General features: G+C 24.6%; 1 protein-coding gene across 4 annotated transcripts in view; it reads left to right on the top strand.

The window, feature by feature from the left end:
• Positions 1 to 6,451: 6,451 nt before the first annotated feature.
• LOC117170148 overlaps positions 6,452 to 19,937 on the top strand; it is a 38,947-nt gene continuing 25,461 nt past the window's right edge. For 3 of the 4 annotated variants that reach the window (XM_033356729.1, XM_033356714.1, XM_033356705.1), the window contains exons 1-4: positions 6,452 to 6,534; positions 6,800 to 6,947; positions 15,600 to 15,716; positions 18,906 to 19,108. In XM_033356729.1, coding sequence (XP_033212620.1) covers positions 6,461 to 6,534; positions 6,800 to 6,947; positions 15,600 to 15,716; positions 18,906 to 19,108 — 542 coding nt within the window. In that variant the 5' untranslated portion in view covers positions 6,452 to 6,460. The remainder of the gene's footprint in view (positions 6,535 to 6,799; positions 6,948 to 15,599; positions 15,717 to 18,905; positions 19,109 to 19,937) is intronic. The other variant, XM_033356721.1, reaches the window with a different exon arrangement.

Below are 19,937 nucleotides of genomic sequence, written 5' to 3'. Positions count from 1 at the left end.
CCGATTTTCCCGGTTCTCCCGAATGGGGCCACCCTGATAATAGTAAACTTTTCAAATAAAAATATTTAAATTTAAAAAAAAAGACTTTTGAACAGAATAGCTGTCTCCCGAAAATCTCCTGGTGTAATATTTCTCTCCCGATTTTTCCCGGTTCTCCCGAATGGGGCCACCCTGATAATAGTAAACTTTTCAAATAAAAATATTTAACTTTCAAAAAAAAAAAAAAAAAACTTGAACAGAATAGCTAAAATTTTAAACCAAATAATTAAATTTTTAACCAAAAGAGATGAAAAAGGAACCAACAACATAATAGTAAACTTAAAAAAAAAATTAACTTTCTACCATCAAAGATGAATTTTCAATAAAAAAGATGAGTTTTCTAACAAAAGATTAATTATTAATCTAAAAAAAAAAAACGGATTTTCTATCCAAAAAGACGAATTTTCAACAGTACAATTACATTTTTAATTAAATGGCAGAATTTTTAACAATATAATAGTTGACTTTTCAAATGTAAAGAATTAATTTCAACCACAAATATATTATTCTTTATCAAAATAGTAGAATTTTTATCAAAATAATGGAATTTTCAAACAAAAGAAATTAATTAAATATTGAAGAAAAGATATAATTTTTTACAATTTTTTAAGTAAACTGAATTTTGTCAGGTTGTGAAAAAAATTCTTGAAATTCATGGCAGATTTTTTAATTTTTAAAAAGGATTTGAAAGATTTCAAAGCAAAATTTAAAAAAAGAATCGATAAAAAAGAGATTTTTAAAAATGTTCTAGAAAAATAAGAAGCTATCTAAAATTTTGAAATTTTATGGGAATACAAAATTTTTATTGCGATTCTTAGGATGTACATTTTTTGATACAAAATTTAAATAATTTAAAAAAATATTTAGAAAGTTTTGGAGTTTTGAAAAAATTTAAAAATAATTTTTGTCTCAGCTTTTTTGTTGAAAATTTATATTTTCGGGATAAAAATTCGTTTTTTGGGCTTAAAAATCTAACCCAAGGAGAATGATTTAACCATTTTTTCGTTAAAAATTTTCAAAAAGAAGATTTTTGAAGATTAAAAAAAATGAGAAGGTTTTTAGGAATGTTGAACTTTTAAGAGAATTTCTGAAAATCTTTAGAAAAAATTTAAACAATTTAAAAAAAATATTTAGAAGGCTTAGAGATTTTGAAAAAATTGAAGATTTGAAAGTATTTTCGAAAATTGAAATTAAAATATGAAATTTGTAAGATTTATAAAAAAAATGTTGAAGCTTCTTCAGTATTTTGAAAGGTTTCCAGAAAACAAAAAACTTTTCTCAAGATTTCTGAAAAAATTTGTAAAAATTAAACAGAGAATTGGAAGATTTCAAGATAATTAAAAAAATTTCAAATCATTTTGATTAAAAATTCTTTTTTTTTTTAGTTAAAAATTCGTATTTTTTGAAAAAAAAAATTAATCCTGGTTGCTTTTTTGTTTGTTTTTTTTTTTGTTAAAGATTCATATTTTCCGGTTAAAAATTCGTCTTTTAGGCTTGAAAATTTAACATAAGAAGAATGATTTAACCAATTCTTGGTTAAAAATTCGTCTTTTAGACTTAGGGGTTTTGAAAAAATTTAAGATTTGAAAATATTTCCGAAAATTTAAAGCCAAATATAACATTTTTAGGATTAAGAAAAAAATTTTGAAGCTTCAGAATTTTGAAAGGTTTCAAGAAAATAAACAATTTTTCGCAATATTTCTGTAAAAATTTCTAAAAATGTCAGAAAAAATTTGGAAGATTTCAAAGTAATTTAAAAAATTTCGAATGATTAAAAAAAAAAAATTAATCTCTTTCATTAAAAAAATTCGTAATTTTAGTAAAAAATTAACCTTGGTTGAAAATTCCAAATTTTGGTGGAAAATTTATCTTTTTGTTAAAAAATTTAACTGTTTTGCAAAAAAAGTAGTGTTTTTGGCTTGAAAATTCATCAATTTACGATAAATCAGCCCACTCCTAGTAAGAACTTTAGGTAAATTTTGGTGGCAGACAATAGAATTTTGCGGTAATTTAATGAAAGTTACCATATAGAATTGATCAAATTGCCGTAGTTTCCAACAATTTCGCCAAATCTCTGGGAATTTTGAATTAAATTTTGGGTAATTTGTCTTAATTTTTCATAAATTACCTGAAATATTACCATAAATTACGAAGAAAATTCATAAATGTTTGGATATTTATAAAAATGTTTAAAATTGAATGTAGGTAATTTATGATAAGTTACCATATTTGCCTGTAAAATTACCATAAATGACCGAACATTTTCATAAGTTTTAAAAATTCATAAGTTTCCGGAAAAACTTTAAACTTGTTTGAGAAGCTATTTCAATTTTTTGCTTCTTAATTATTATTTGGTAATAATACATGAGAGCCGTTTATAGACATTTTTACATTGAAATTCATATTTATAAACAATTTCTCTTTACAAAAAAAATTGTATAATGTAGGTAGTTTAAATTTTCCCGCGAAAAAGACGTCACTGTACAGTTACAGATGTAGCCAATCTATGCGTTTGGCGAAAAATGTCGGCAACGGCGCTAAATTAAAAATGTATTAGAAAAAAAAACGTGTTTCTTTTTTAATACAAATTCTTTTGTTGAAATATGTTAATGAGCTACAAAAGAATCATAATACCTTTTTATTTTATTTTTAATTTTAATTTTTTAATTTTTGAGACAACATATAGTCGTACATTACGCAAGTTTTCAAATTAGACTTCTTTAAATAAAAAATTTGATTTATAATTTATAATTAAAATTAACTTGAAAGAGAATTTAAATTTTAAAAAATTTCTAAAAAAATATCTTCTCCTTCGCTTCGCTGGGAATCGAACCACAGAACTTTGATTAACGGTCGGGTGCTTTTCCCTTAAGCTATGAGAAAGATCGAAAGAAGAATCCTTTTTCAAAAATATAGCGATTAAATAAATACGATCTCCAGCAGAGCAACGGAGAAGATCTTTCGTTTTTTTGGTGAAAAGTTAATGTTTCTAGTGCTTAAAATTAATTATTTTGCTGCATATTTGTTTTTCTAAATTGAAAATTAATTTTTTAAACTGAAAACCCACTATTTTTTGGTCGGAAATTTAACTATATGTTAAAAAAATAATTTTTTTAGTTAAAAATGTATCCTTTTACAAGAAAATGTATTTAATTTGGTAAGTATTTCGTGTTTAGTCACATGATATCTCACTCCGCAAATCATATGTAAAATTAAAGTTGATGAAAAAGGGTATGGCCTTTTTTTGAATTTGAAATCAATAATTTCTTTGTTTAGAGTAAATTCAAATAATTAATTAACTTTTCACTCTAAAAGACTATTCTGTGATTCAAAAATTAATTTCATTAATTCCATAATGATGATTTATTATAAAAAATTAATTGAAATACTTCATTATTTAAATTTGCGCGCTTTTTATAGCCAATCATATCAGGTTGGGTAAGGGAAATCCAAGATGTCTGCAAACAGAGGGCCAAACAATAATACCAATTGCATGTGACAACATTTTATTTCTTTACTAACATCGAAAAAAATGATTTTTCATCATACGTGTATGTGAGCATTATTCTTTATTGTATAAAAACTATTCCATTAAATTATAAATTCCATAAAAAATTGGTAATAATTTTATTATTTAATTAAATAGCATTTTCAAAGTGAAAAATAATATCCAAAGACGTTTGTGATGAAAAATCAGGACAACTGACAAATCCCGAAAAAGAAAATCCCCTATACTGTAAGATTCGCGAATTGAAAAATTTCTGATTAATAAAATTACCGAATTGTATAATTTGAATAATAAAATTCTTCAACAGCTTATAATATTAACGAATTGAAAAATTCTTGGCATAAAATTACCTAATTATAAAATATCCGCAACAGAAAATTCCCTAATGATAAAATTCCCGAACTTAAACCATCGCAATTCTTGTATAAATATTATTTATTTAATAAACATACAATAATCAAATATTTTTAACTTTTGAAGTTTCTAAAATTATTGTTTGAATTTTTAATAACAATAATTAAAAAAGAAATATTTCTGGAGTAGAATTTTTGGACAATTTGAAAATCCTAGAAAATAAAATTTCTGAAATTGTAAAAATCACTAATTACAAAATTCCCGAATGTTTATACTATTATTACCAAGTTTCAAAATTTCCGAATTATAAAATATCCGAACTAGAAAATTCCTAATTTATAAAACTACCAAAATAATAAAAAAATGGGGCTTTAATCAATATTATTTGCCAATTAAAATTACATGGATAACATTTTTTAGGGAAAGAAATTATTTGTAAGGTTTCTAAAATTATTTCTTGAATTTGAAGAGCAACAGTTGGAAATTATTTTCATCTAGAAATATTGTTTTTTTCAATTATTGTTATTTTAAATTCAAACAATTTCAGAAACTTTACACAATTAAATTTTTTAAGTATAAATATTTGATTATTTGTATTTTTAATGAACAAATAATATTAAGTAACAAAATATTTTAATTGATTAAATTCGGGAATTGTCTAGCTCGGATATGTTATATTATAGTTATATTATAGATAGAAATATTTGATTACTGTATTTTTAATAAATAAATAATATTTGTTTTAAAGAAATATATTGTTCAAATTCGGGAATTTTCTAGTTCGGATATTTTACAATTCGGCATATTTGGAATGTTCAAATTTGGTAATATTATAAACTATCGGCAATTTTACAATTCTGTAATTTCTGAAATTTTATTATTTAGAAAATTTCAAATTCGGTAATATTGTAAACTACCAGAAATTTTCCAATTTGGCGATATCATAAACTATTCGGGACTTTTATCATTCTGCAATTTTATTTTTGAGGAATTTTCCAATTCGGGAATTTTATTATTGGGGAATTTTTAAATTCGGTAATTTTATTATTCGAAAATTGTACGTTTGGGGAATTCTCTAAGTTGGTAATATCATAAACTGTAAAGAAATTTGATTAATTGAGTATTTTCCAATTCAGAAATTGTTTAATTCAGGAATTTTATTATTGGGAAATTTTAGTATGCGGGATTTTTTAAATTCGGCAATATTATAAATTGTCGGGAATTTTACAATTCGATAATATTCTAAACTTTTCAGGAATTTTATTACTCGGGAATTTCACAATTCGTGAATTTTATTATTTGGGATTTTTCAAATTCGGCAATATTATAAACTGTCGAGAATTTTCCAATTTGGTTAGCTGTTCGGGAATTTTATTATAAAAGAATGTTTCAATTTGAGAATTGTCAAATTCGCTAATCTTAAAAATTATTCGAGAATTTTATTATTCAGGCATTTTCCAATTCGGCAATTTTCTAATTCAGTACAATCATAGACTGTTTGGGAATTTTATTATTCAGGAATTTTTCTATTCGGGAATGTTATGATTCGAAAATTTTATTATTTGAGGATTTTCAAAGTCGGTAATATTGTAAAAACTATCGGACATTTTTCAGTTCGGTAATATTATAAACTGTTCACGAATTATATTATTTGGTAATTTTACAGTTCGGAAAATTTCAAATACGGTAATATTATAAACTGGTGGGAATTTTCCAATTCGTTAATATTATAAACTTTTAGGGAATTTTTACAATTCGGAATATTATTATTCAGCAATTTCAGAATTGGCTATATTATAAACTGTTAGGATTTTTATTAATCGGGAATTTTATTATCGAAGAATTTTTCAATTCAAGAACTTTCAAATTCGGTAATATTATAAACTGTTCGGGAATTTTATTATTCAGGCATTTTCCAATTCGGCAATTTTTTCAGAAATTCTAAAATTCAGTAATATTATAAGCTGCCGGGGATTGCCCAATTAAGTTTTATTATAGACTGCTCGGGAATTTTATTATTCAGGAATTTTTCAATTCGGGAATTTTATTATTCAGGAATTTTCCACTTCGGGAATTTTATTCATCAAGAATTTTTCTTATTTGGTAATATTATAAACTTTTCTGAATTTTCCAGTTCGGCAATATTATAAACTCTTCGGGTATTTTATTTTTTAGGAATTTTATTATTGAGGAATTGTATTATTCTGAAAATTTTTATGAGGAATTTCACAATTTGGAAATTTTACAATGTTGGGAATTTTATTTATCGGAATTATTCACTCATCCCGAAAATTCATTTTTGTCCAAGTTGTAAAAAAAAATTAAGTTTCGTTCCCGGTAATAATACTATCTGGTATTATTTAGTATTAATGCTTAACCCTCGGCGTGCAGCCATTTTGTCAGCTGTCGTCACAACATTACTGTTAAATAGATTCCGTATGCGACGCATGCGCATTAAAATTATGTGAACCCGCCCTAAGATCTGCCATGGAAACGAACCCTAACCCAATTCCTCGAATTCGGTCGAGTTTTCTCCGTAAAACGTCAAAACACTCGAAAATGGCGGATGAAAGTGACAGAAATCAATTGCCGCCCGGTTGGGAATGCAGATACGATTCCCGAAGTGGCCGTCCGTGCGTAAAATTAACTCAAAAACCCCTTTATTAAATCAAAAAACCCGAGTTTAAAATCCACTCCCAAAGAAATCCAAACCCCTTGAAAGTTACGCAACCAAAATATTCCTTTTTCCACGGATTTCATATATTTTCGTCGCTTCCGATTAATTTCTTTCCCTGTTTGTTAATAATAATAGCAAAATTGAAGAATTTTCGGAAAGTTAGGTTAGGTGAGGGCTGTGGAGAGTGAAGTTTTAATTGATAAATTTTGGTGTGATTTTAGTTATTTTATAAACCATTTCAACCGAACGACAACATGGGAGGATCCGAGGGTCAGGTATTGGCAGTATGCTCAATATGTGCAATCTCAGAATTCTATTATTCCGAGTTCCGGGTCGACGATGAGCACCCAAGAAAGTATTCCGCTGCAGGTTAGTTTTTTTTCGTTCTAGCGAGTCCGTTTCGAAGATATACATTTTTTAAGGCACTTCAAAACGCGACTTTTGGCATATTTTCTGGGTTTTTTCACCTATTTTTGAAGTGTTTCTGTAAATATTTTTAGGAATTAAATAAATTCGTATTGATTATTCTTTGATAATTTCGTTGAAAAGTCATCTTTTTTTTAAATTAAATATGCAATTTTTTTTATTGTTAAAAATTCGTGTTTTTGAGTTGGAAATTCAATAGTTTGGTTCAATATAAACCTTTTTGGTAAAAAAATGAACTATTTGGTTGGAAATTCGTTTTTTTTGTTGGGTAGAAAATTCAGCAATTTCTTTTTTTTAAATTGACTCTCGTGAAAAATGGAACTGTTTACTTGAAAATAGTTTTTTTTTTTTTTTTTTTTTTTTTGTTAAAGATTCACCATAGAAATTAAAAATTCCCTTTTTTTTGAAAATTCGTCGTTTTGGGTTGATAATTTTACTATTTATTACAAAAATTGTCCTTCTGAGTAGAAATTCCACTGATTTTCGTGAAAAATGGTACAATTTTATTTAAAATTTATCCATTTTATTGTAAATTTAACTATTTCCTTAAAAAATTTTATTTGATAATGCAACAATTACCTTTTTCTTTTTAAATTTAATGTTTTTATTGAAAAATGTAACTGTTTAGTTGTAAATAGTATTTGTTGGTTAAAGATTCACCATGTAAATTTAAAATTCAGTTTTTTTTTGAAAATCCGTCGTTTTGGGTAGAAAATTCAACTATTTGGTTGAAAACTTATCTTTTTGAGTAGAAATTTCACCGATTTTCGTGACATATGGTAAAATTTTATTGAAAATTTATCCATTTGATTGTAAATTTAACTATTTGTTTGAAAATTCGTTTTTTCCATGGTTGTACATTAATATATTTCATTTTTGGTTAAAAGTTGGTCTTTTTTTATTTGAAAATTTAATTTTTTCATTGAAAATTGGAATATTTGTTTGTTTGTTGGTCGAAAATTCATAATTTTAATTAGAAAATTAGTGTCTAGTTGAAAATTGATTTTTTTTTATTTGACAATTCAACTATTTCTTTTTTTTTAATTTACTGTTTTTCATGAAAAATGGAACTGCTTAGTTCAAAATAAATTTTTCTTTGGTAAAGATTCACCATGTGAATTTAAAATTCCCTTTTTTTGAAAATTCGTCGTTTTGGGTTGAAAATTCAACTATTTGGTTGAAAATTGATCTTTTTGAGTAGAAATTTCACCAATTTTCGTGATAAATGGTACAATTTTATTGAAAATTTATCCGTTTGACTGTAAATTTAACTATTTGTTTGAAAATTCGTTTTTTTCTATGGTTTTAAATTAATATACTTCATTTTTTTTTAAATGTATCTTTTTTATTTAAAAATTTAATTATTTCCTTGAAATTGTGTATTATTTAGTTGAAAATTAAATTTTTTGGTTAAAGATTCACCATGTGAATTTAAAAGTCCCTTTTTTTTGAAAATTCAACTATTTGGTTGAAAATTTATCTTTTAGAGTAGAAATTTCACCGATATTCGTGACAAATGGTAAAATTTTATTGAAAATTTATCCATTTGATTGTAAATTTAACTATTTGTTTGAAAATTCGTTTTTTCTATGGTTTTAAATTAATATATTTCATTTTTCGTCAAAAGTTGATCTTTTTTATTTGAAAATATAATTTTTAAATTGAAAATTGGAATAACAATGATCTTTTTGAATAGAAATTTGACCGATTTTCGTAAAAAATGTTACTCTTTTATTGAAAATTTATCCATTTGATTGTAAATTTAGCTGTTTGTTTGAAAATTCGTTTTCCCTATGCTTTTAAATGAATATATTTCATTTTTGGTAACAATGTATCTTTTTTTATTTAAAAATTTAATTATTTCCTTGAAAATGTGTATTTTTTAGTTGAAAATTTAACTTTCTTTTTTTTTAATTCACTGTTTTTCGTGAAAAAAAAACTGTTTAGTTGAAAATAATTTTTTTTGTTTTTTTAAAGATTCACCATGTGAATTTAAAATTCTCTTTATTTAAATTTGTCGTTTTGGGTTGAAAATAAAACTATTTGGTTGAAAATTTATCTTTTTGAATAGAAATTTCAATGATTTTCGTGAAAAATGGTACTCTTTTATTGAAAATTTATCCATTTGATTGTAAATTAATATATTTAATTTTTGGTTAAAAATATACTTTTTTTGAAAATTTAACTATTTTCTTGAAAATGTTTATTTTTTAGTTAAAAATTTAATTGTTTTAATTAAAAATTTGAAAATTTGTTTGTTCCTTGGTCGACAATTTATAATTTTAATAGAATAGAATTTTAATAAAATAAATTAAATTTAACTGTTTATTTCAAAATTCGTTTTGCCTTTGTTTGAAAATTAATATATTTTATTTTTTGATTTAAAGTTGATCTTTTTTTATCTGAAAATTGAACTATTTTAATTAAAAATTTGAAAATTTCTTTGTTTCTTAGTCGAAAATTCATAATTTTAATGAGAAAATTAGTGTCTGGTTGAAAATAGATCTTTTTTATTTTAAAATTCAACCATTTCTTTTTTTTTTAATTCACTGTTTTTCGTGAAAAAGAAAACTGTTTAGTTGAAAATAATTTTTTTGTTTATTAAAGATTCACCATGTGAATTTGAAATTCTTTTTATTTTTAAATTCGTCATTTTGGGTAGAAAATTCAACTATTTGGTTGAAAATTTATCTGTTTGAGTAGAAATTTCACCGATTTTCGTGAAAAATGGTACTATTTTATTGAAAATGTATCCATTTGATCGTAAATTAAACTATTTGTTTGAAAATTCGTTTTCCCTTTGGTTGAAAATTAATATATTTCATTTTTGGTTAAAAATTGACCTTTTTTTATTTGAAAATTTAATTGTTTTAATTGAGAATTTGAAAATTTGTTTGTTCCTTGGTCGACAATTTATAATTTTAATTAGAAAATTAGTGTTTATTGAAAATTGATCTTTTTTATTTGAAAATTCAACTATTTCTTTTTTTTTAATTCACTGTTTTTCGTGAAAAATGGAAGTGATTAGTTGAAAATTAATTTTTTCGTTTAAAGATTCACCATGTGAATTTAAAATTCCCTTGTTTTTGGAAAATTCGTCGTTTTAGGTTGAAAAATCAACTATTAGTTAAACAATTATCTTTTTAAGTAGAAATTTTTACCGATTTTCGTGAAACATGGTTATTGAAAATTTATCCATTTGATGGTAAATTTAACAGTTTGTTTAAAAATTCGTTTTGCCTTTGATTGTAAATTAATATAATTTATTTTCGGTTGAAAATTTAACTTTTTTTATTTGAAAATTTAATAATTTCCTTGAAAATGTGTATTTTTTAGTTGAAAATTTAACTGTTTTAATTGAAAATTTTGTTTGTTTCTTGGTCGAAAATTCATAATTTTAATTAGAAAATTAGTTTCTAGTTGAAAATTGATCTCTTTATTTGAAAATTTAACTTTCTTTTTTTTAATTCATTTTTTTTTTCGTGAAAAATGGAACTGTTTAGTTGAAAATAAATTTTGTTTGGTTAAAGATTCATCATGTGAATTTAAAATTCCCTTTTTTTGAAAATTCGTCGTTTTTGGTTGAAAATTCAACTATTTGGTTGAAAATGTATCTTTTTGAGTAAAAATTTAACTGATTTTCGTGAAAAATGGTACTCTTTTGTTGAAAATTTATCCATTTGAATTTTTTACTATTAAATAAATTTAAATTAAAAATTTTTAAAAATAATTAAAGTAAATTGCTTAAAATTATTTTTTTAAACTGTAAATTTAACTATCCAATTTTTATTTGAAAAGTTATTTTTTTTAGTTGAAAAATTATCTTCTTTAGTTGAAAAATCGTCTTTTTTGGTAGGAATTAATTTTCTTGATTGAAAATTAATCTTTCTGTTTTAAAATATGTTTTTTTTTCTGTTTTATTTTCTTGAAAATTATTATATTTTTAAACTGGATGTGTAATTATTCCCGTTGAAGATTCTGGATTTTATTTGAAAATTCATCACTTTGTTTGAAAATTAAAACAAAATTAGTTTTCTTTTGCTTGAAAATTATATTTTTTTCAACTGAAAATGTAACTATTTCAATTTTATTTTCCATCATTTTTTTTAGTTTAAAATTAATCTATTTTGCTTGAACATTAGTTTTTTTTAAACTGAAAATTTTACTATTCAATTTTTTGTTGACAGTTTATCTTTTTAATTTAAAATTCATGTACATTGTTGAAAATTCTCATTTTTTCTGGTAGAAATTAATCGTTTATGTTGAAAAATTCAACTATTGGAGTAAAATATGCATAATTTTTGTCAAATATTCTTATTTTTGGTTCAAAATTCAACTTTTCAAAAGATTCATAATTTTAGTTAAGCAATTAATTTGTTTGGTTGTGAATTAATAATTTAAAAAAAAATGAAAATCTAAATATTCCATTTTTTGCTGAAAGTATAAATTTGTTAGTTCAAAATTCTACTATTTGGTTGAAAATTGGTCTTTTTTAAGTAAACAATTCAACTAATTCGTTGAAAATTCATATATTTTGTTGAAAACTCGTATTTTTTGGTAGAAAATTAATCTTCTTGTTAGAAAATTCATATTTTTGGGTGAAAATTCAAGTATTCCAGTGAACTATTTATCATTTTATTAAAAAATTTATCATTTTAGTTGAAATTTCATTTTTTTTAGTTGAAAATTCAACTATTACGGTGAAAGATTGATCATTTTAGTTAAAAATTCATCTTTTTGGTTTAAAATTCAACTATTTTAGTCAAAGATGAATTATTTCCATTAAAAATTCATCAGTGTGATTAAAAATTAATTTTTTTAGATTGAAAATGTAACTATTCCATTTTTTGTTAAAATTTGATGTGGTAAAAAATAATCTTTTTATTTGAAATCTTTTCATTTTCGTTAAAAATGCAAGTATTGCAATAAAATATTCACAATTTTAGTTGAAAATTCATCTATTTCAGTTAAAGATTCATCATTATAGTTGCAAATAATGCAAATTTATCACATTTGATCGAAAATGAAGCAATTTTTTTGCAAATTTTTTTTTATTTTGTTGGATATTAAACAATTCTATTTATAGTTAAAAACGGATGTTTGAAAATTTATCATGAAAATTTGAAAATATATTTGTATTTTTTGTTTAAAGATTCATAATTTTCATCAGAAAATTAATCTCTTCGGTTGAAAATATAACTATTTGTTAAAAATTCCTTTTTTCTTTGGTTGAAAGTTAATATATTTCATTTTTTGTCGCATTTTTTTAGCAGAAAATTCAACTACTTGGTTGGAAATTTATCTTTTGTAGGTGAAAATTCAACTATTTTAATTGAACATTTGAGTTTTTTCTTTTTGGTTGAAGATTCATAATTTTTATTCAAAATGAATCTCTGATTGAAAATTCGTTTTTAATTTTCTTAAAAATAAATATATTTAATTTTTTGTTGAAAATGTATCTTTTTAGATTAAAATTAAAATATTTCAGTAGAAAATTCAACTATTTGGTTGAAAATTCACCTCCTTAAGAAAATTGGTTTTTCTTCATGTTTAAAATAAATATTTTTATTTTTGGTTGAATATTGATCTGTTTTGGTTGAAGATTCTCATTTTTATTTTAAAATTTATTTTTGGTCGAATATTCAGTGTTTTTTTTGTTGTTAAAAATTAGTCTTTTTGGTTAAAAAATTGTTGGTTAAAAATTAATTTTTCATTTTGTAAAAAATAAATATCTTTTTTCGTAAAAAATTGTAGTTTCAATTTTTAATTTTTTAATTTTTTCTTTGGTTGAAATTATCTTTTTATTCAAAAATTTGAATTTTTGTGGTTGAAGATTTATAATTTTAATTGAAAATATATATATATTTTATTTTTTGCTGAAAATTCAACTGTTTGATTGAAAATTTATGCATTTGGTTGAAAATTCGTTATTACTTTGGATTAAAATAAATTTATTTTATTTTTGGTTGAAATATGATCTTTTTTAGTTGAAAATTCAATTATATAATTGATAAGTTGTTTCTTAAATTAAAAATTCAACTGTTTTAAATGAAAATTTGATTTTTCGTACGGTTGAAGATTCATATTTTTAATTAAAAACTAATCTCTTTGGTTGAAAATTTAAATATTTGGTTTAAAAAACCGTTTTTCATTTGGTTGGAAGTTGATATATTTCATTTTTGGTTTAAAATTGATCTCTTTCAGTTTAAAATTACAAATATTTTAATTGAAAATTCATCTTTTTCATTGAAAATTAATCTGTTTTCATTTAAGATTCATAATTTTAATTGAAAATTTAACTATTTTTGTATAAAATTCAACTATTTGATTGAAATTCGACTTTTTTATTGAGAATTAAACACTGATTGAAAATCTGTTTTGTTTGAAGATTCATCATTTTGGGTCAAAATTCATCATCATTGGGTTGAAAATGAACTTCTTTGTTAAAAATTTATATTTTCAGGCTGAAAATTGAACTGGTTTCTAGAAAATTTAATACTTTTATTGAAAATTTATCTATTTGGATAGAAATTTGTTCTTTTTCGTGGAAAAATTGAACAGTTTGGTTGAAAATAATATTTTTTGATTGAATATTCATCATTTTGATTAAAACTTCATCTGTTTGATCAAAAATTTAATTATTTGTTTTAAAATGGTATTTTTCGTTTTGTTGAAAATTAAACTATCTTATTTTTTGTTAAAAATGTATCTTTTTTATTTAAAAATTGAATTATTTTGTTGAAAATTATTCTGTTTTGATTGAAGAATTATACTGTTAAATTTTTGGTTGAAAATGTTTCTTTTTCAGTTGAAAATGAACTTTTTTTGTTCAGAATTTATATTTTCAGATTTAAAGTTAAACTGTTTTATAGAAAATTTAATACTTTTTTTTGAAAATTCAACTTTTTGGTGTTAAATGCCTTCTTTTTCGTGGCAAAACTAAACTTTTTAAAAATAACATTTTGGATTGGAGATTCATCATTTTGATGAAAAATTCATCTGATTGGTCGAAAAATTAATTGATAGATTGAAAATTCTTTTTTTTTCTTTTTTTGAAAATCAAACTGTTTCGTTTTTGGTTGCAAATTTTCTTTTTATTCGAAAATTCAATTATTTAAGCTAAAATTCATCTATTTGGTTGGAAGTTAGTCTGTGTTGGTTGATGATTTATAATTTTATTTGAAAATTCATCTCTTTCTTAAAAATTGAACTATTTCGTTAAAAGTTAAAATGTTTAATTTTTAGTTGAAAATTCTACTATATTTGGTTGAAAATTAAGTTGTTTTTGTTTAATATTTATCATTTTATTTGAACATTCATTTCTTTCATTGAAAACTTCAGTTTTTGTGGAAGATTCCTCATTTTAATTAAAAATTCATCTTGTTAGTTGAATATTATTAATTACTTTTATTATATATTTATTTTTCATATTATATATTAATTTTTCTTAAAAATTTATATTTTCGGACAAAAAAGTAAACTGTTTTGTAAGTTGAACTTTCAAATCAGTTTTGATTTCTAAACTTGTTTTATTTATTAAATTGAAAAAAATTGAACATTAAAGAAAGTTGAAAATTGAAGAAAATAGAAAATCGAATTTTCATCTGTAGGAAATTTAACTGTTGAAAAATTGAAGAAAAATGATCATTTAATTTTCAACATTTAAAAATTCTTTTGTCAATTGAAGAAAATCGAATTTACAGCTCTTGAAAATTGAAAAAATCGAAAAATTAAAAAAATTGAACAAAATTGGACACTGATTTTCAAATAGTTGAATTTTCTTCAATTTTCAAATGTTAAGTTCAACTATTAGGTTGAAAATTCATGTGTTTTGTTGCAAATTCGTTTATTTTTTGGTAGAAAATTCTTCTTCTTGGTGAGTCAATCCATTTCCTGAATATTTCAAAAATCCGACTTTTTTTAAAACAGCATACCTGTCAAACCGCTGATTGAGTTCTAATGATTTTCGCAGGTGTAGCGTAGAAATTGTGGAATTTCAAAAAAATAAAAAAAATAAAAAAATCAAATTTTAAAAAGGGGGCTCAAAAAATAGATTTTCGATTTTTCGTTCAAAAGGGTTTTTTTTAGTATAAATATTCTGATTTGTCATAATTTTTTGCGTCAAGTGTTTATTTTTTTATTTTTTTGAGCCCCGTTTTGATTTTTTGTTTTTGAATTGCATTTAAAATACCTTTAATTTATACGATACAGCTGCAAAAATAATAAAAATTTAATCAGCAATTTGGGCGATGCGGTGTTAAAAAAATTCGGACCTCAAAATAAAAAATCCCGTCAATCCCTGAATTAAAAAAATGTTAGAAAGTTTTTTCAACCACAAATTTCACTCATCCAAATTTTACAAAAATCTCTAAACGTCCGTACAACTCTGATATTCAGACAATGGATCCAATATTAAAAAAAAAAAACTTAAACTTGCAAAAAATAATTATTGTATCCTCTGTTTTTGTATTTGAATTTTTTCTTACTGTCGCTTCTTTAAAAAAATGATCGAATTTTAATAAATCATGAATTATTTGATAAACAATGTTAATGCATATTTGCACGCTGCATCTGGATTTGTTCTGGGAACAAAAGTACACAGGAAATGGCGGACATATAATTTATAATGGAGCCCACAGGCCTCCACAGGTATATCCAATCCCATCGCCTTATCACAATCCGCAACCTGCGTTCTTGCCTCCGAGTTTGCAGGTAGGTTGGATTGTATAGTTCCCCAAAAATCCGCCAATTTCCCTCGAAAAAGTGGGCAAAAGAATAAGATGCAGAAAAGAAACCCGAGGGGGAAACAAGTCTGGGAATCCGCTTAACTGCTGGGTTATACGATCTGGTAAACCGTTGTAATCCGATGAATTCAATGCAATTATAAGTAATCCACGTTTAATCCGGCTAATCCACTTCCAGTCAGAAGTAATACATTCCCAACCCGAAGTAATCCACTTGTAATCTGAAGTAATCCACTTGTAATTCGAATAATTCAGTTGTAATCCACTTGTAAGAAGCAGTAATCCACTTTCCATGCGAAGTAATACACTTAAAACCATTTTTAATCCACTTTTAATCTGAGAAATACATTTATAATCCGAACAACCCAGTTGCAATCCGCAATAATCCACTTGTTATTTGAAATAATCCCTAAATAACTGGAAATAATCCACTTTTAACCCGAAATAACTCACTTGTAATTCGAGTAATTCACTTGAAATCTGAAGTAATGCACTTGTAATCCAATTGTAATACGAAGTTATCCACTTTTAATCTGCAGTAATCCACTTTTAATATGAGTAATCCACTCGCAATTTGAGTAATCCAATTGTCATATGAAGTAATCCACTTTTAATATAATGTAATCCACTTTTTAATGTAAATAATCCACTTGTAAGCTGAGTAATCTAGTTTTAATACGAAGTAATCCACTTGAAATGCCAGTAATCCACTTTTAATCTAAAGTAATCCACTTGTAATCCGAAGAAATACAGTTGTGATCCAAAGTAATCCACTTGTAATTCGAGTAATCCGATTCTAATACGAATTAATCCACTTTTAATATGAGTAGTCCAATTATAATACAAAGTAATCCACTTGAAATCTGAAGTAATCCTCTTGTAATCTAATTGTAATACGAAGTTATCTACTTTTAATCTGCCGTAATCCACTTTTAATATGAGTAATCCACTCGTAATTTGAGTAATCCAATTGCAATACGAAGTAATCCTATTTTAATATGAGTAATCCACTTTTATACTGAGCAATCTAACGGTAATACGAAGTAATCCACTTGTAATCTAAATCAATCCACTTGTAATGCGAAGAAGTACAGTTGCAATCGGAGGTAATCCACATGTAATTTGAGTAATCCAAATGTAATATGAAGTAATCCACTTTTAATAAGAGTAATCCACTTATAATGCCCGTAATCCAGTTGTAACACGAAGTAATCCATTTGAAATCTGAAGTAATCCACTTGTAATCCAATTGTTATAAGAAGTTATCTACTTTTAATCTGCAGTCATCCACTTTTAATAGAGTAATCCACTCGTAATTTAAGTGATCCAATTGTAATACGAAGTAATCCACTTTTGATATGAGCACTACACTTGTAAGCCGAGTAATATAATTGTAATACGAAGTAATCCACATGTAATCCAAAGTAATCCACTTCTAATCTAAAGTAATCCACTTGTAATCTACAGTAATCCACTTGTCATCTAAAGTAATCCACTTGTAATCTGAAGTAAACCACTTGTAATCTAAAGTAATCCGCAGAAATAAAGTTGCAATCCGAAGTAATCCACTTGTAATTCGAGTAATCCAATTGTAATACGAAGTAATCCACTTTCAATATAAATCAATCTAATTTTAATACAAAATAATCCACTTGTAATGCCAATAATCCACTTGTAATCCGACAAAATATAGTTGTAATCTGAAGTAATCCACTTGTAATTCGAGTAATCGAATTGTAATACAAAGTAATTTACTTTTATTATGAGTAATCCACTTATAAATTTATTTTTGTTAAAAAAATGATCTTTTTGTTGTGGAAAATCCGTAATTGAAGTATTTGGTTAAAAATTAAACTTTTTTTGCTGATAATTCACCTTTTTTGGAATTCAAAATTCAACTATTATTGTAGAGAGTTAATTTTTTTTAGTAAAAACTAACTATATTATGGAGAAAAAATTCTATTTTGGTATAAAAATAATTTATTTATCTGAAAATTTAACTTTTTCATTTTTGATGGTAAATTGATCCTTTTCAGTAGAAAAATGAACTACTTTTGATATGTTGAAATAGTTTGTTAAAAATTCAATTTTTTTATTCGAGGGGGTTCATTTTGTTTTAAATTGAATTATTTTGTTACAAAATCTTTTTTTTTTTTAGTTAAATATTTATTTTTTAACTGAAAATCAATTTTTTCAGTTAATCTTCATCATTTGAGTTGAAAATTTATATCTGGCTGAAAATTAATCTTTGTTAAAAATTCAACTATTTAATAAGAAGTTAATCTGTTTTGTTTAAAATTCAGTAATTTATTTAAAAAGTAATTCTTAAGTTATTTAACTATTTTCTTGGAAATACGTTTTTTTTTGTTAAAAATTAAAGCTTTTGACTAAAAATGTAACTATTTCATTTTTGATGAAAATTTGTCTCTTAAAATTCAAATATTTTGTTTAAATTTCGTGTTTTTTTGTAGAAAATTAAGATTTTTGATGGACAATCTATCTTTTGGTTTAAAACTTATCTATTTGATTGAAAAGTCACCCAGTGGGCTCACAGTTTGGCGACGTCTTCACGACATCGTTACGACAACTTTACGATATCCTATGTCCATGTCGTTAATGTGTCTTTACGATATCATAAAGACATCGTCAGATTATACGACGTTTTTACAATATCGTAAGGACACATTAACGACATGGACATAGGGTATCGTAAAGTTGTCGTAAAGATGTCGTAACGATGTCGTGAATACGTCACCAAATCGTGTGCCCACTGGGAAACTATTTTTGTAAAAAATAATTTTGTTGTTGAAAATATATATTTTAACTGAAAATTTAACTATTCCAGTTTAAGATTCATCATTAGTTAAAAATTCAACTGGACAGTAAAAATTTTATTTCTTTTTTGTTGAAAATTTAACTTTATGGTTAAAAATTTAACCATTTAGTTTAAGGTTTATCTATTTTGTTAAAAATGAAAAAATGTGGTTAAAAAACAATCAATTTTCATTGAAACTTCGATATAATTCGGTTTAATCAACCTCTGCTGGACCGGATTTTGAAGAGTTGTTCCCCCCTCGAAGTAACCAGACCGGAAGTTAAATGGAAAAGATAGATTCAATAAATTAAAGGACCTCAGTCAGGGATTTTGTGATTATAGGACCTGAAGACTCCGATGTCCACCCGATCAATCAGTGCGATGACCAATCGGCTCGGAGATCTGACAATCGGATCCCCAACTCCAATTGGAAACATGGAGACGAGTTTTATTCAAAATCATTCGGACGCCGAGATCCAGGTCGCAAAAATCAGCGCTGTCTTTCCAACAGTTTCCGACACTCACATTCGACTTTTGCTGAAAAAGTAAGAAATTTCACAAAATTAAGGGACTTTACGAGATAAATATCAGTCTTTGGAAAAAGATTTGTAATTAGGCTGGACTACCGAAACTCAAAGCTAATGTCGTCACTTCTTTTGGCGCCCACAGGGCACACTTCTAGCATTTTTTATTATTCATGGCGACCAGCTATTGGCTCAAATTTCGGGCATGCGCAGTGGAGTTTATTTTTCCACTCATGCGCCAAATTTAGCCAATCCATAGGGGAGTTTACTAGTCGATAGGTGGCGCTAGTTGTTTGTGTTTAAGTCCCGCGAAAATTTAAATTGGATAAATGTAAATTTGCTTTTTTTATACAAATTATTAATCAAAGTTTATAGTTTATTCATAAAACTAAAAGTATGAGTTATTCAGTTTGAAAAGAGCAAAAACAAGACATATTTTGAATATTGGTCTGCTTTTCTTGCGGTGTTCTTAGTTGCAAAAATATAACATTATTGTTTTTCTGAAAGAAGGTTTCAAGGTACACTTTTTATAATTTTCATATTTTTTTTTATAGCGAAAAATAACAAATGCTTAAAAATTCAACAGTTTAGTGGAATTTCTTCTTCGTCCTTGACTAGAATATATTTTTAGTTGAAAATTTATCATTTTAGGCTGAATTCAACTACTTGGATGAAAGTTGAAATACATAATTGAATAATCATTTTCTTCTTTGGAGATTCTAAACCCTGGTAGAAAATTTATCTATTTTTTTTATTTGTTTTTTCAGCTAAAAATAAATTTTTTATATTGAAAATTTAATCACTCGTTTGAATATTTTTCTCGTTTAAAAATTAACTGAAAATTGCAGTA

The sequence above is a fragment of the Belonocnema kinseyi genome, chromosome 1 (assembly GCF_010883055.1).
Source record: "Belonocnema kinseyi isolate 2016_QV_RU_SX_M_011 chromosome 1, B_treatae_v1, whole genome shotgun sequence".
Classification (NCBI taxonomy): domain Eukaryota; kingdom Metazoa; phylum Arthropoda; class Insecta; order Hymenoptera; family Cynipidae; genus Belonocnema; species Belonocnema kinseyi.
This window is presented reverse-complemented; position numbering and strand designations above follow the sequence as displayed.